General features: G+C 37.6%; 1 protein-coding gene across 1 annotated transcript in view; it reads left to right on the top strand.

The window, feature by feature from the left end:
• Positions 1-16,053, top strand: part of PROS1 (protein S) — a 74,699-nt gene extending 58,646 nt beyond the window's left edge. The window contains exons 13-15 of the mRNA XM_007532541.3: positions 6,187-6,335; positions 9,342-9,567; positions 14,540-16,053. Coding sequence (XP_007532603.1) covers positions 6,187-6,335; positions 9,342-9,567; positions 14,540-14,700 — 536 coding nt within the window. The 3' untranslated portion in view covers positions 14,701-16,053. The remainder of the gene's footprint in view (positions 1-6,186; positions 6,336-9,341; positions 9,568-14,539) is intronic.
• The last annotated feature ends 1,616 nt before the right edge of the window (positions 16,054-17,669 follow it).

A 17,669-nucleotide genomic window follows, 5' to 3' on the forward strand; every position in this document is an offset into this window, starting at 1 on the left:
TATAGGGATTCATAATACTGTTTTACTCAGTGTTTTTGGATTCTTTTTATAGATACTTAGAAGGGAAATTGCTGAATCATATGGTAAATTTGTTTCAAACTCTTAATTTTTTTGCCTCCAGGGTTATCACTAGGGCTCAGTGCCTGCACTATGAATCCACTGCTCCTGCCACCATTATTTATTTATTTATTTATTTATTTTTGATAGGATAGAAAGAAAATGAAAGGGGAGGGGAAAATAGAGAGGGAGAGAGATAATATTTTAGCACGTGCTCAGTATTAAGCAGGTATTAAATAGTATTTCTAGGTCTGTGAAGGGTGTGGTATTTTCATTGTTCTACTTCCTTCTCCTTCTACCCATCAGATATGTCTAATGATTGGGACTCAAGATGCTTTTCTGCTTCTTCATGGGAAACAGTATTTTGTTGTGTTGCGGGTTTCCTATTTCCTGTTCTTATTATATACATGCAATGGGTTTTCATATGTGTTTTAATGGTAGCAAGGATTTTTTTGGTGAGAAGTTTATTTGTTGGTTTTTCTTTCTCTAATACTTTAAAGATTTTTTTTGCCTAGAGGAGACAAAGGATGGATTTTTTTTTTTTTTTTTTTTTTTTTTTTACCTGTCTTGTAGGTTGCTGCTTCTCTCTCTAAGGCCTGTGCTAGGATGGAAAATATCTACTCTCCTTCTTTGCCCTAGGTTTTCCTTTGAGAAAATAGAAGAAGATCCTGTGAATGGATATGCATTCTTGTGTTTGTAGTTCTTAGGGCTTTTATACCCCTAAATCATCTCCCACTTGAACTTTTGCAATTTGTTAAAAATTTTATCTAATTAAAAAAAAAATTTATTTTCCCTTTTGTTGTCCTTGTCTTTTTTATTGTTGTTGCAATTATTGTTGTTATTGATGTTGTTGTTGTTAGATAGGACAGAGAGAAATGGAGAGGGGAGGGGAAGACAGAGAAAGGGAGAGAAAGAAAGACACCTGCAGACCTGCTTCATCGCCTGTGAAGTGACTACCCTGCAGGTGGGGAGCCCGGGGCTTGAACCCGGATTCTTACTCCGGTCCTTGCGCTTTGTGCCACATGCTCTTAACCTGCTGCGCTACCACCTGACTCCTCTAAATTTTTTTTAGCATATTGTATATCATACGGTACTTTCCTTTGGATAAGAGAAGGCTATTAACCTGACGCTCCTTGGAAGTATTTTTGTTCTTTAGGTTTCTAATTAGTTTGTTAATTAATAGCTCTGTAACCTCAGCTCTTTGATAGTTCAAGAAAAGTTATGGTTCTGTAGATAATTGACTCTTGCTGTCTTGTAAGGTTGGGGGCACTGCTCTTCAGTTTCTCTTTTTTTAAAAAAAGTATTTATTTATTTCCTTTTGTTGCCTTCATTATTTTTTATTGTTGTAGTTATTGTCATCATTATTGGATAGGACAGAGAGAAGTGGAGAGAAGAGGGGAAGACAGAGGGGGAGAGAAAGATGGACACCTGCAGACCTGCTTCCCCACTTGTGAAGCGACTCCTTTGCAGGTGGGGAGCCCGGGGCTTGAACTGGGATCCTTATGCAGGTTCTTGTGCTTTGCACCACCTGTGTTTAACCGACTGCACTACTGCCCGACTCCCTCTTTCCAGTTTTTCTATAGTTAAAGTATGACTGATCCCAGATTTTTTACTTATACAAATACTGTTTCCTTGAATATACTTTTGCATATATTCCCGTGCCTTTATGTGATTAATTCTTTTTTTCATATATTTACCTGAAGTATAAAGTAATATAATTATCTTTTTAATATTTATTTTATTCCCCTTTTGTTGCCCTTGTTTTTTTTTAATTTTTTATTTATAAAAGGAAACATTGACAAAAAAATAGGATAAGAGGGGTACAGCTTCACACAAGTCCCACCACCACAACTCCGTATCCCATCCCCTCCCTTGATAGCTTTCCTATTCTTTAACCCTCTGGGAGATGGACCTAAAGTCATTGTGGGATGCAGAAGGTTGAAGATTGGCTTCTGTGATTGCTTCCCTGCTGAACATGGGCATTGACAGGTCGATCCATACTCCCAGCCTGTCTCTCTCTTTCCCTAGTGGGGAAGGGCTCTGGGGAAGCAGAGCTCCAAGGCACATTGGTGGGGTTGTCTGTCCAGGGAAGTCTGGTCGCTGAAAAGAGAGTTAACATACAAAGCCAAAGAAATTGTTGACCAATCATGGACCTAAAGGCTGGGATAGTGCAGGTGAAGAGTTGGGGGCCCTCCATTTTATAGATAGCTAGTAGGCATATTTTAGTTATATTTCAAAGGGCCTGTAGTTATACTAGTGTTTTTGTTTTTGTTGTTTTGTTTTGTTTTTTTTACCTGAGCCTGAAATCTGATATGCGGTGAATGCTATTTATTGTCTGGGGAGATGGTGTCATGGCTGGGAAAAAGACCAGAAAGCTGGATCAGGGAAGAGAGTAGCTCCCTAACATGGGAAAGGGGTATAAATATTGTTGACTGTAAACCCCATCGATTTGATGTGATCTGGGGCCCATAATAAGCTTAGGAGCCTGTGTGACCTCTACATCCCTCTAGATCTGAGCTCATATTCTGTGGTTATGAGTAGGAACATTCCAAGCTGCCCCGGTATCAATGCATCTTCCTCAGGTGTAGCATAGAGTATGTTGTTCAGCCTCCTTCCAGAGGATGGAACTGTCTACCATTGTTGATCCAGGTTGAGAGCAAGGTCCTATGGGGGCCCACAAAGGGGTCTATTTTGTTGTTCCTGATAGAGATGACCGGTAACAATGGAGAGAGGGATTTATTTGAGTTCTAGGCCCATCACATCTGTTTAGGAGTCTGAGGACTCCCCGATTAGGGACCCAGCTGTATGTGATTAATTCTGTAGAAGAGATTCTTAGAACTAAATTATGTCTGTCAAAGTTATGCAAGTACATAAAAAAGCAGTAAAATATGTCAGAAAAAAAAATGAAAGCTAAATGATCTCAGTCGTATGTGGCATATAAAGAGACAAAGCAAGGAAATAGACAAAGCCAGTCCTTGGATTTAGAAGGCAGAGCTGAGACTGAAAGAGGAGAAAGACATAAAGAGCAAAAATGTAGGTGTAACTTAGAAAGGAAGAGAAGGCAGGAACATAGACAGAAAATAGGCAAATATGTAAAAATAGAGATAATTACAGAAATACTAGTCAGCCCATATCTGTGGCCTTGGGAGAGCTACTGCAGTTTCCAGTGGAGGGAATGAGGACACAGAACTCGAGTGGTGGGAATGGTGTGGAATATACCTGTTTTCTCATAATTTTATAAATCATTAGTAAATCACTAATAAGAAATGGAAAAAATGGTGAATGGGACCTATGGACCACGTTAGAAGCATTTTAAGTAGTTTTTAAAATTTTATTTATCTATTTATGTATTTATTTATTCCCTTTTGTTGCCTTTGTATTATTGTTGTAGTTATTATTGTTGTTACTGATGTCGTCGTTGTTGGATAGGACAGAAAGAAATGGAGAGAGGAGGGGAAGACAGATGGGGAGAGAAAGACACCTGCAGACCTGCTTCACTGCCTGTGAAGTGACTCCTCTGCAGGTGGGGAGCCTGGGGCTTGAACTGGGTCCTTACGCTGACCTTGGGCTTTGCGCCACCTGCGCATAACACTCTAACTGCCCTACTCCCATTTGTTTGTTTTTTTTTTTAACCAGAGCACTACTCATCTCTGGTTTATGGTGGTGCAGGGGATTGAGCCTGGGACTATGGAGCCTCAAGCGTGAGAATCTGATCGCATACCCATTGTGCTATCTGCCCCTTCCCCTGCACGTATTTGTATTTTGGTGGAGGATGTGGTGTGAAAACTTCATTTTAAACAATTGTGAAAAAGCCCTTCTGAGGCATATACAGTGGTATAAAGCAGTATTAGCTAACCATTTTTTAAAGAAAGGGAATTAAATGTCCACACATTGCATCACATAGAAATTTGAAAGCTTATTCTTGAGATTTGTACTGCTATGAACATAGGTGTACAAATATCTTTTTGGCTGGGTGTTATGGAGTCCTTGGGGTATATCCCCAGGAGAGAAATTACAGGGTCATATGGAAAGTCCATGTCTAGTCTTGTGAGAGTTTTCCAGACTGCTCTCCACAAAGGTTTGACCAATTTACATTCCCACCAGCAATGCAAAAGGGTTCCTCTGTCCCCACATCCTCTCCAGCATTTGTTGCTGCTGTCCTTTTTGATGTATGCCATTCTTACAGGGGTGAGGTGGTATCTCAGTGTTGTCTTTATTTGCATTTCTCTGACAATCAGTGACCTGGAGCAATTTTTCATGTGTTTGTTAGCCTTTTGGATCTCTTCTGTCCTGAACGTTCTGTTCATATCCTCATCCCATTTTTGGATGGGGTCATTTGCTTTTTTGTTGCTTGAGCCATGTGCTCTTAACCCATTGTGCTAACCACCCAACTCCCAAAAAATTATTTTCATAAGTGATTAGTTCATGGATAGCTTAAAGTGACTAATTTATAATTCATGTTTAATGTGACCTATTATTTTCTGTACACTCTTATGCTCATTTTGAGTTTGTTAATATTTATGTTAAATTCACTATTTCTAAAATAATTATATACATATTTTTCTCTTGATTAGCTTATGAAAGAATTATGATGAGAAATATAACAACATTAAATGTGGCTAATGGGAGAATATCTTTCTAAGGAAAAATGACTTTCTGTATTCTTATCCACTCTTTCAGAGTCTCCATGTGGTATTTGCACTCTTGTAACATATTGATTTTTATTTAGTCAGTAAGATTTTATTCATATCATGAACTTTTAGGAATCAAACTACTTTGCTATTTACTAAGTAAGTATTTGAATGACTATCATGGAACACAGAGTGATTGTAGAAATTTGTAAAGTTTGCACTCTGTCATCTGTAATAATGAGCTTAGCAATATAGAAACTGATTGGTAAGTACTATGAGAATTGAATGAATATGAAAATTCTGTAAATTAACTGTTGACTTCAGACTATTTTCCTTTTTTAATTATTTATTAATTATTGGATATATAGAGAGAAATTGAGAGGGGAGGGGAAGGTAGAAAGGGAGGAAGATAGAAGCCTACAGCTCTACTTCACCACTCATGACACTTTCCCCCTACAGGTGGGGGCTAGGGGCTTGAACCTGGGTCCTTGCACACTGTAATGTGTGTGCTTAACCAGGTGCGCCACTACCTGCCCCCTCAGACTATTTTTCTGTAATCAAACTATTCAACTTTTCCATGTATATAGATACAGATCATATTTTCGTTCTACTCTAATGACACCATGTGTTTAAGGGGTGGTGGCAGCTATAACCAAACTTCTCCTTAGAAATATTAAAAGAAATCTGTTGAATTCCCTCCTAAATATGAGTATTAAAATATGATAACTAGGTTGGGCCAAATAGCTCACTAGGATAGTTTCTTTACCATGTGTGCCACTGAGATTCAAACCTTATCCTCCCACCTCACTGAAGGAAGATTTGATGCTGTGCTCTCTTCCATACACTATCTAAGAAAATGAATTACATGACTTCTCTAGAATTTGAACATAGGTGAATATGCAAGGCAGAAGGAAGAGCTGTAAAAGGGCAAACAGGAAAAATCTGTAATAATCCTGAAGGTCCAAGTCTAGAATTCTAGTCTAGGAAAAACAGAAAAGATGGGGTTCCGTTTCTATTTTGTGCTTTTATATATTTTAATTCCCACCAGAATTATTGCTGGGGCTTGATGCTGACACTGTGAATCCATTGCTCCAGGTAGCTATTTTTTCCCTCGTTTTTTTTCTTTCTATTTTACTTGATAGGACAGATAGAAATTTAGAGGGGAGTAGAAGAGAGAGAAAAAGAAAGATAAACACCAGACCTACTTCACTGCTTGTGAAGTTCCCCCTGCAGGCAGGAAGTGCAGGCAGGAACCCAAGGTACTGTGTGTACATGTGTGCTTGGCTGGTGTGCCACCCTGAATGTACCACCCTGAATGTGTGTGTATTTAAAATCGTTTCCCTTTATTTTGTGTAGGTAGAGATTACTTAGAAGAGAATTTAGACCTTTACTGTTAGACAAAGATGACTGATTATTAAAAGCTTATAAAAAAATCTCTCCTGATACTCTTCCGGAAGTTATTTATCCTGATTTTTTTTCTGTTTCATTGTCTAACTAGATAATATATCCAATGCTGAGTCTTGGCAAGTAAATGTGACATTGAATATTCGTCCATCTGCGGGCACAGGTGTTATGTTTGCCTTGGTTTCTGGTAATAGAGTGCCTTTTGCCTTGTCCTTGGTGGACTCAGCCTCTGGGAAATATCAGGTAATTTTACAGTAAGCCTTTATCATCTTTAAAACCTTATAAAATAGATATAATTGTTTATGTCAAAGTGCTGCTGTGAAGATTAAATCAGGTAATTTATGTAAGCATTTTGCATAGTCTCCAGAAGGCCAATTAGTACTCTGAAAATATCTATTATGATTTTTTTTTTTTTGCTGGTTATTTCCAAGGTTATTTATTTATTTATTTATTTCTGAATGAGAGATCCAGAGAAGATACATAAAGAGATAAACTAGAACACTTATCAGCTCTGGCTTAACTATTGAATGATTTCACTCACAGGTGTGACTTAGGAAGCAAACACAGTAAAGGAAAAACATAAGTTGCTAGTTGGACTGGCTTTGGTATACCGCACCAAAAGAGAAAGAAATGGAATAGAGGGGAACTGTGGCTCTTAGATGATTGAAGAGCACCTACTCTGGGGAGAGAGGATGTCTGTAGACACCTATCATGAGAAGATAAGAGATTGTAACTCTGTGACATAATGCAAATAGTCAACCCCATAATAAAGTATTTCCCAGGTTTTAGCCAAGGAGTCAGGTGCGGAAACTGAAAAGGCCTATTGCTGATATTGGGCAGGCTCACTTACACAAGCCTGCTTGGAGTCTTGCCATCAGACATGGTGCTCCACCCTTATTCAGAATCTTTGTGACAATAAAACAGAAGTGAGTCTGAGTACAACCCATTATCAGATGTTTAACGCTTAATTATAATGTTTTGTGCTTTCTGGCACTCTTAATCTTTTCTCCCAAGAGTCAATTAGTAAGGACCAGAGGAACTAAAACCCATTCACTTGGCTTTTTGTTGGCAACCCTATTTGGAAGTGGAGGAAGAACAGGAAAAATCTCTTGGGTAAAAGGGAAACATAGGCGCTATCAGATCTGTATTGCTCATCTGTCTGTGAGACGCTAGTTGTTCTGCTCATGTGTGATCCACAGTGGATTGCAGCAAGTTATAGCAAGAAGCTTGTGTTTGTGCCAGCATTGACTTGGATGCTCACTGCTGGTTTTAGGGAGAGCTATATAATTGAATAATGCCTGTCCCATAAAATAGAGGGCTATTTGTAACTTAAAAGATGATTGGTGGAGGGGCTTTTGATGGTTAACTAAGTAAGAGATTCTGCTGGGCTTCTATCTCCAGTCTGCCATAAGAATTTACAACATTTGAATCTTAGCTTTTAAAAAAAAAGCAAATCAGATTTTTAAATTGTAACACTGCTGTATTTGTGCAGTGAAAGATGACAGCCATGTCTTTTGTAGTTATTTTCTCTTCTCCCTCTGTATTAGTCTTCACAGTTCTCATTTATCAGGATGTGTATGCAAAGTCTCATAACACTGTTTCACATATCATTGATCTTTCTAAAATATCTTCTCAAATGACTATCTTTAAGTCAATGAACTCAAGAATATGAGCATATATAATACAGTAACAGATTGGCTCAGATAACCCATTTTTGCAAAGTATGGACTTAACTTTAACGTAGGCGTTGTAGATTCCTAAGTAAACACTTCATACTATTTTTTCTACTATCTGGGAAGCATCACAACACCTTAGCTCTCATTTTATTTTTTCTCTTTTTACATTTCCTCTGCATTCATACAGATTGTATATATAGGTCACTGTTACCAAGTTGAGGAATTTAGTATTTCAGCAATTTGAAAAGAAAAAAAAAAGAAACAGTATATTAGAAAGGTATTTACTAGAATACCTTATTGGAAAATAATATGCACAAATATAAGATGATTAGTTCTAAATATGTAAGTCAGAAATTATGAAGCTAATTAATAAAAGCCAATGTGGTGGTACTTCTCTTTCAAGTAACAACCTTAACAATTGAGAGTAAAAAAGTAACTTCTGGAAGACTCAGGAACAAAGTTGCCTTGGGGGTTTCAGGATGAGGACAGTTAACCCAAACATATAATTATTCTACAATACCATAAGCAGAGTTTTTCATTTGACTTCCTATGTTCAAGGTGCTATTAAATTTCTGGGTGAGATTTCATTAAAAAAAATAAAAAACCTTAAGCAATGAAAAAAAAAAAAAAAAGAAAAGTTCAGAAAAATACATATATTGTCATTTTCTTTCCCCCCAAAAAAAACTTCTGGTAAATATCTGGCTAATGTTTGGGAATCTCAGGTTTTCACTCTCAGAATCTCTTCACTAACTTTGTTCCAAGTGCACAGGATCACTTGTGTGGCACAAAAAACCCTTTCATTCTTTTCTGGCATGTGCTTGCTAAAGCACTTTAAAATTTGCCAAGACTTTTACCCAACAAAGAGTGATTCAGCTCTTTCTTTTTTTATATGTAAGTTCTGAAGCGGAGAAGGCTCATAAATAGAAAAATATAGCACAGCGCACTATTTTACCATCTTGTGGATTTATTAAAAATTTCAGAAGCTACCATATACTTACACCTTAACTATACTGAGGCTTGTAAATTTAAGGTATATTCTAAATTAACTATATTATAATTACTAATTTTACATTTAAATCTGGAGTTAACTTTACATTTAAGTCATACTTTCTTTTTTCTAAATTTTTGTATTTATAAAAAGGAAACATTGACTGATAGGATAAAAGGGGTACAGCTTCACACAATTCCCACCACCAGAACTCTGTATCGCATCCCCTCCCCTGATAGCTTTCCTATTCTTTATCCCTCTGGTAGTATGGACCCAAGATCATTGTAGAGTGCAGAAGGTGGAAGGTCTGGCTTCTGTAATTGCTTCCCCTCTGAACGTGGGTGTTGACAGGTCGATCCATACTCCCAGCCTGTCTCTCTCTTTCCCTAGTGAGGAAGGGCTCTGGGAGAGTGAAGCTCCAGGACTTAAGTCATACTTTTATAAGTAATTTACTTACTAGTAACTTTCTATTTAAGCCATATGTTTATTTCTCTCTATTGAAATCCATTTGTTGGTTTTCAGAAACTCAAAAGGATTTTGTGACACTGCCTTTACAGCTGGCTTATATTAAACCTTTACTTTTAGGATATCCTCGTATCTATTGAAAATACGGTGATATTTCGGGTAGAGGCCCTGAATTTGTGTGCCAGTCAGCAAACACATCTGGAATTCAGAGTGAACAGAAACCATCTAGAGCTGTGGACTTCAAAGAAAAATGATATTATTTACTTTAAAGACCTTCAAAAATACCTTACCATCTTGGACAAAGCAATGCAAAGAAGAATGGACACTTACCTGGGTGGCATTCCAGGTATATATCACTTACTTTTTCTTCAGTTTTAAAAAGTACATGTGTATGTGGGATGAATTTTTAATTTTATTTTATTATTATTTATTCCCTTTTGTTGCCCTTGTTGTTTTATTGTTCTTGTTATTGATGTCATTGTTGTTGGATAGGACAGTGAGAAATGGAGAGAGGAGGGGAAGACAGAGAGGGGGAGAGAAAGAGAGACACCTGCAGACCTGCTTCACCGCTTGTGAGGCGAACCCCCTGCAGGTGGGGAGCCGGGGGCTCGAACCAGAGTCCTTATGCCGGTCCTTGCACTTTGTGCTACCTGCACTTAACCCGCTGCACTACCACCAGACTCCCATGGGATGAAAATTTGAGATTATTTATTTTACAAGGAGAAGACTTAGGAGATAGCTCACAGGGTAGTAGGTTGCATTCCTGTGCCTTACCATCTAGCATTTATGTTCAAGTCCTGGCACCGCATGAATGGTGATTGGCACTGGTGGAAACTCTGACACTGTGATGTCTGTCTGAATGATAGAGAGGTGACGATTTGCATGTGTGTGGTCCCAGATCCACTATATATATATATATATATATATATATATATATATATATATATATGGGGGGGGAGAATAGTACAGCGTATGTGGTACTAGGGATAGAAGTATATAAGTCCTTTACTGAGCCACCATCCCTTGTCACACAAAAGAATAATTTCAATCAAATTTATTTTAAGTGTGCAAATTTAGTAAAAAAAAAAAAAAGGAGGGATGGGGTGGAGGAATCAAAAGAGAGAGCACAAGTCCAGTTTTCACCACACACACCCCCCATTGGCACTTGTGTTTTCTCACACAGAAGGTGAGAGATAGCAGAGGGATAGAGAATGGGAAAGCTATCAGCTATCGGGAGGGGGTGGGATATGGACATTGGGTGGTGGGAATTGTGTGGAAACGTACCCCTCCTACCCTATGGTTTTTGTTAATTAATCCTTTCTTAAATAAAAAAGAAAGAAAGAAAAAAAAGAAACAGGGAGAGGAGACACTGTATTACTGTTCTGCCACTTGTGTAGTCTTTCCATGCTGGTACACTCATGTTGGTGCCAGGGGCTCGAACCCGGGCCCTTAGGCATAGTCAAGTGTGCACTCTACTGAGTGAGCCATCTCTTAGCCTCTCCAACTTAAAAGTCTTTTTACGATATAGGTATTATGAGGAAACTGAGGGCACTGGGAGACCAGGGTGACGAAATTGGGTAGGGAGACCAGGGTGGAAATTGTAGGTAGGGGATAAATTGAGCACTATGTGACAGCCAAATTCATAGGATTTAATGATTGAATCAAAGGTTTATGAGCTGAGAGCTCTGGTGGTTATTATTGTGGGGGCGACAAAGAACTCTGGTGGTGGGCGCACTGTGGAACTATATGCCCTTGTAGTCTTACTCATTTGTAAACCATCATACAATCATTAAGAAAATAGTATTAAAAGTTTAAAAAGAGAAGCTTGTAGTTAGGGAAGTTGCACAGCAGAGAATGCACAGGACACTTTAGCACTGCGTCCAGTTCCCAGAACCACATTTACCTGGTGATGCTCTGGTTATCTCTCACATTAATACACACACAAAAATAAGTAAATAATAAAGCCTTTTAAAAGTCTGGCTTAAAAGGATGACCACTGGACATCTGGTCTAAATAGTAATATTGGTGGAGCAGGAGTAGATATGCAAAGAGACTCGTGCCGTGCCTGAGGCTTGGTTCCAAAGTCTCTGGTTCAGTCCTCTGCACCACCATAAGCCAGAGCTGAACAGTGCATTGGTTAAAAAAAAAAAAAAGTAATATAGGTAGAGATCTACCAAGATTGACTAAGATAGGAAAAATTATCGGAAAAGCAATCTCACCATTAACTAAATATTAGAAATTAGCAGCAAAATTCAACATGAGATGGCAAAATAAATTAAGGCAGAAGTTTTTTTAGAAGTATTTTCAAATTGTCAGGTTATTTACACGGGGAAAAGAAATCTCCGTTTGGAATCTAGACATCTAGTACGCTTAGTTATATTTTAGCTCCTTAAGATATTTATTTACCATATATGGACTTGTACCTGGGTTTTGGGAAATAGAAATAAATAGACTCTTAAGAGTTTTTGATAGCAACATAGGTAATTAAGTTAGAATAATTATTCATGAAGACGTTTAATTTTAGGATGAGAGTAGCGTGATGGCTATGCAAAGAGACTCTCATGCCAGGAGCTTCAAAGCCCCAGGTTCAGTCCCCCACTCTACCATAAACCAGAGCTGAGCAGTGCTCTTAAAAAGGGGGTGGGGTAAGTGGTAGAGTACCTGGTTAAGCGCACACATTACAATGCGCAAGGACCCGGGGTTCGAGTCTCCGGACCCCACCTGCAGGGGGAAAGCTTCATAAGTGGTGAAGCAGAGCTGCAGGTGTCTCTCTCTCGCCCTCCTATTTCAGTTTCTCTCTGTCTCTATACAATAACAAATAATTTTTTAAAAAGTTTACTTTTAGTTCAACTAAATGAATTTTCCCTTGAGGATTACAACTATATGCATGCAAAAATCTGTTAAGTACAATTTTAGGAAAGAAAACAATGAAAGATTTGAAGTAGTAGAATTTCAGTGTGTCCAGGAATTTGACAGTAATGCTCAAGATCGACTTCAGGCAAGATGTGTTTAAAAAAATGAAGGAGGAACTGGGCACCTGGCTGAGTGTACATGTTACAATGTGCAAGGACCCAAGTTTAAGACCCCAGATTTCACCTGCAGGGGAAAGTTTGGTGGGGAGGGTGGTGAAGGAAAGGACTGGCATGATCGCTTCTCTTGGAGGGTCCCTGCTTTGCCATGCCTACTATCCATGCAGGTTCAAACTCTGTACCCACAGAGCTAGGAGAAGCTTCTGTAAAGTGGTGTTCTCCCCTCTCTTGTCCTCTTTCCATCTGTCTCTTTCTTTGTATCTGAAAAAGTCACCCAATGAGGTGCCACCCTGAATATGATAAAAAAAAATATGAGGGAAAATTGAGGCATGAGAATGTGAATTTTATGATTTAGAAAATTGTGTGTTGAGGGAGTCGGGCGGTAGTGCAATGGGTTAAGCGCACGTGGCACAAAGCGCAAGCACCAGCCTAAGGATCCCAGTTCCAGCCCCCGGCTTTCTACCTGCAGGGGAGTCGCTTCACAGGCAATGAAGCAGGTCTGCAGGTGTCTGTCTCTCTCCCCCTCTCTGTCTTCCCCTCCTCTCTCCATTTCTTTCTGTCCTATCTAACAACGACGACATCAATAACAACAATAAGAACTACAAAAACAACAAGGGCAACAAAAGGGAAAATAAATAAATATTTAAAAAAAATTAGGGGAAACCTTCACGAGTGGTGAAGCAGGGCTGCAAGTGTCTCTCTGTCTCTCCCTCTCTATCTTCCCTTCCTCTCTCAATTTCTCTCTGTCTTTATCTAATAGATAGATAAAAATCAAAATAAATAAATAAAATTAATAAATAAAATTGTTTGTTGGTATGCCAAATAGGCATGTTATAGTACATTTTATGAACTGAAATCCAGAGTGATTGATTCCACAATTATTATTATAGCGGCTTAATCTGTGGTGCTCAGCAACAGGGGATCTTCAAATTGTTTTGAGTTATGGATTAGATCACTACCTTGTGAATAAAAGGTAGAAAGACTGATGTATATGTATATATTATTTCTGCATAAGATACTGGTGAAGAAGGCTAAGGAATAAAGAATATATATTTAAATTAGAATTTTTGGGGAGAAGGTATCAAAAAAGAAGAAGAGGAAGCACAGAGAGATAACTGCTTTTAAGATGAAACATATAGTTCTTTGTCATCCATGGGTGTCCCTATGTATGAAAGTGGGTGAAAGCATAGAAAGACACAAAAGCTTTTAAACTCTTTGCTGGAAGCATTGGTAAAATAACCTTTTTGGAACACCAAGCATTACATAAGTGTCCATTCCCTCTCATGACCTGTCATCCTTTACTCAGCAAGGAACTATATGTTTAGAAAATAAAGAAACCTGCTTTTATTCTGGCAATAATAAAAAAATATCTAACTTCCTTGGTATTAAAACAAGTAACTAAAATTCAAAGTTGAAGAAGTAATGACGCTTAATTTTTTTATTCTGGGTATTATTTCTTTTTTATCTTTATATTGATTTATTGGATAGAGACAATTAGAAATCAGGAAGGAAGGGGGTGATAGAGAGGGAGAGAGACAGAGAGACATCTGCAGCACTATTTCACCATGCACAAAGCATTCCCCCTGTATGTGGGGTGCAAGGGGTTCGAACCTATGTCCTGGCACACTGTAATGCATGTGCTCAACCAGCTGGTGCTTAAATTTTTTCTTAAATTTAAGGAAAAAAAAAGGATAAAGTAGAACATTCTGAGTAAGAGAATATGTTATTTTCAATTCTCTAGTGTATTTAGTTTTCTTTTTTTGTTAATATTTATTTATTCCCTTTTGTTGCCCTTTTTTTATTGTTGTAGTTACTAGTATTGTTGTTGATGTCGTCGTTGTTGGATAGGACAGAGAGAAATGGAGAGAGGAGGGGAAGGCAGAGAGGGGAAGAGAAAGACAGACACCTGCAGATCTGCTTCACGCTTGTGAAGCTACTCCACTGCAGGTGGGGAGCCGGGGGCTCGAACCGGGATCTTTAAGCCGGTCCTTGCGCTTTGTACCACCTGTGCTTAAAGTGTATTTGGTTTTCTAGGCTTGTATGAAACAGATTGTGTTTATGAAATCAGGGTCTTATAATATGTTCAGAGTCAAGCGTAATACCTCACAAACATAGAAGTCATTTAATATTAATTTATTGAGTAGAATTACATTGTTAAATCTCTGTATGGTTAAGATTTGGTTGGGATGGGAAGTCTAAATAATTCATCAGGTGTAAGCAAATAAGATGCTGTAAGTTTCAGGTTAATATTGTAATATTCTCTGTGTGTGTGTGTGTGTTTTATTCCAGATGTTTCATTCAGTTCCACACCAGTGAATTCCTTTTACAATGGCTGTATGGAGGTGAACATTAATGGAATACCAGTCGATCTCGATGAAGCCATTTCGAAACATAATGATATAAGAGCTCACTCATGCCCGTCAGTCTGGAATAACACAGAGAATTCTTAAGGTGTCTCTTCTCTGCTGATATCTTCTTCCTGTATGTAATTATCGTTGTGTTTCAGTAATAACTGAAAAAAAATTTTTTACCTATAATGTGCAGACCTTGATAATTTTGTGGTTCTTTGACCTTCCTGGAATTATCAGAGGTTCTGTTTCAAGAAAACAAGATTCTTTTGTGACAAAAATCACATGAAATAAAATTCTTATCTTTATTGCTATCTAGAAATTTAATGAAGAAACACAAGAAATTTTTCAATTTTTTATAGAAATTATATTTCTTTATTTTTATGTTTATAAAATTGTGTAAAGTATAGTTTTACCAGCATGAACTAAAGTTTAAGTGTATATTTTTCTGAGACATCAAAAAAAGTACATAACTATTGATCAGAGCAAATACTTGTTTTTACTTTTCCTAATGAATGCAAAAGGGACAATGACTTAATTAACTGAGTGGAAGGCCTTTAAGCTTTATTCCAGCAAAATTTATCAGGGGCATTATTCTTTCACATGGCTTCACATTAGAAACAGTCACTCTACTGAATTTGAGAAATAAGTTGGTCTTCTTTTCAGTAGAGCAGTCATGAATATTGCTGGTTAATATAACAAAATTATATGAGAATGAGGTACTAGGCTGTATTGGAACAGATATGGGAATCTGGAGTGGTATAGTCCTTAAATTTTTTCTGTAGTCCACACAGTCTCTAAGTTAGAAAAGCCAGAATCTTGAATAATATGTAAGCTCATATTTTGTCTAGAGTCCCACTTTAATTCCTGGAGTAAGAATGTTATTGTTAAGGATAAAAGGAACCATGAAAACTAGAGCAGTTTGTAGTAAAAGGATAGCCACAGAAGAGATTTTATTAATATTGTGTTGTTGTGATGAAAGAAGTAAGGAGGTAAGATTATCATGTTTTTCCTGTTCATGCATTTCTAGTGGCAGTTTTGTCATTCCAACCCTACCATTCACATTAAGAATGCAATAGATGTTTTATTAACAGTTTGAGAAAGTAAGCATTTATTGTCCTATATAAGTATTTTACATCATGTAAATGAAATCTATGTCAGCTTTTTGGAAAAAAAAAACACACAAATTACATAATAAATTTATAGACCTTCCTGCAGCACAGTTCTTTAGTTGAAAGGTAAGTCTGAAATATTTGATTCGTCATTGTGAATGGAAGGTATACATAGTATTAATGCATTTCTCTTTACTGTTTCTCTCATCTTTTGCATGGTAATGTGTGTGCTTAGCACGAATGTCACTGCCCGGCCCCCTGTCCTTTGTTTCTTACTAGCTGTCCCACCATATAATAAATTCTATGTTGTTTGATTAAATATTTTATCTAGATCTGCTTACAATCTCCTGTATCACTGAGTCAGTATTTCTGTAATCACTTGCATTCACCTCCTCACACCTTTTAGCTTTTGTGCACATTTGAGTAAATATATACCTATAAACATATACATATAAATATAAATACACACAGGACAAAGTAAAAGAACAGAAAATAGAAACATAAAAGGCAAATAGGAGAAAAGGGTGTGTGTGTACATAGTATTTGGAGGAGTAGAAAGCAAGAATGATAAAAGCAAACAAGATAATGTAAGATCAGTGATCTTAAGAGATCAAATATTTAAATTATTAGAAAGATCTTGAGAGTTAATTATTTTGTAAGATTAAAAAATATGAAAGAAAAAAGCAAAGACAATAAACAGATACTAGGTGACAACAATAAGGTAGAGAAATAAATACAAGTAATATTTACTTTCCTTTAAACACTTAATTAGGAGTAGATACTGAAAAACTGAAATTCACAGGGAGATTAGACAGAGAATACAGAGGTGGCGAAAGTGTTGGTCTTGAAAGCAGGATATTCCTGGTTCAGTCCCTGGCGTTGCATATGCCACACTGATGCTCTGCTTCTCTCTCCTACTTCTCCTTCTCCACCTCCTCCTCCTCTGCCTCTCCTGCTCTCTCGTTAATATAAATAATCAAAACTTTTTTAAAAAGAATAATATAGTGAAACAAAGAAACTTCCAGAAAAAATTTACAGGCATTTTAAAAGGGTAGGAATAGGGAGTTGGGCGGTAGCACAGTGGGTTAAGTGCAGGTGGCACAAAGGGCAAGGACCAGCGTAAGGATCCTGGTTCGAGCCCCTGGCTCCCCACCTGCAGAGGAGTCACTTCACAAGCGGTGAAGCAGGTCTGCAGGTGTCTCTCTTTTTCTCCCCCTCTCTGTCTTCCCCTCCTCTCTCCATTTCTCTTTGTCCTATTCAACAACGATGACAACAATAATAATAAAAAAAAACCCAGACCAGTCAATGCCCATGTTCAGCGGGGAAGCAATTACAGAAGCCAGACCTTCCACTTTCTACAACCCACAATGACCCTGGGTCCATGCTCCCAGAGGGATAGAGAGTGGGGAAGCTATCAGGGGAGGGGATGGGATATGGAGATTTGGTGGTGGGAATTGTGTGGAGTTGTACCCCTCCTACCCTATGGTTTTGTTAATTTATCCTTTCTTAAATAAAAAAAGGGCAACAAAAAGGAAATAAATAAATATTTAAAGGGTAGGAATAAAGTAAAAAAGACAAAGATGAAGGAGGAGGAGGGGGAAGAAAAGGGAAAACAGTAGCAACAGTTGCAATCACAAAGAACATAGAGAAAAAAAAAAAAGGAAGAGAACATGAACCGAGCATAGTGAATGGAAAAAAAACAGTAGAAGAAAAAAAATAATTGGGAAAAACGCCAGAAGAAAAACAAGAGACAGAGAAGACACAGAACTAAGTAAAAAGTAATATATAAGATAAATAGGGGGAAAAAAAAAGGGAAGAGAGTGAAAGAGATGATGGGGAAACAAATATATGAAGACAAAGCAAAAGAAAAGGGGAGAGATGAAAAATATAAATTGGGTAAGAAGAGGAAGAGGAGGATACTTAATTAGGTTACCCAAAATGAAGATGGTAGCCATGGAC

This window comes from Erinaceus europaeus, chromosome 14 (genome assembly GCF_950295315.1).
Source record: "Erinaceus europaeus chromosome 14, mEriEur2.1, whole genome shotgun sequence".
NCBI classification, from domain to species: Eukaryota; Metazoa; Chordata; class Mammalia; order Eulipotyphla; family Erinaceidae; genus Erinaceus; species Erinaceus europaeus.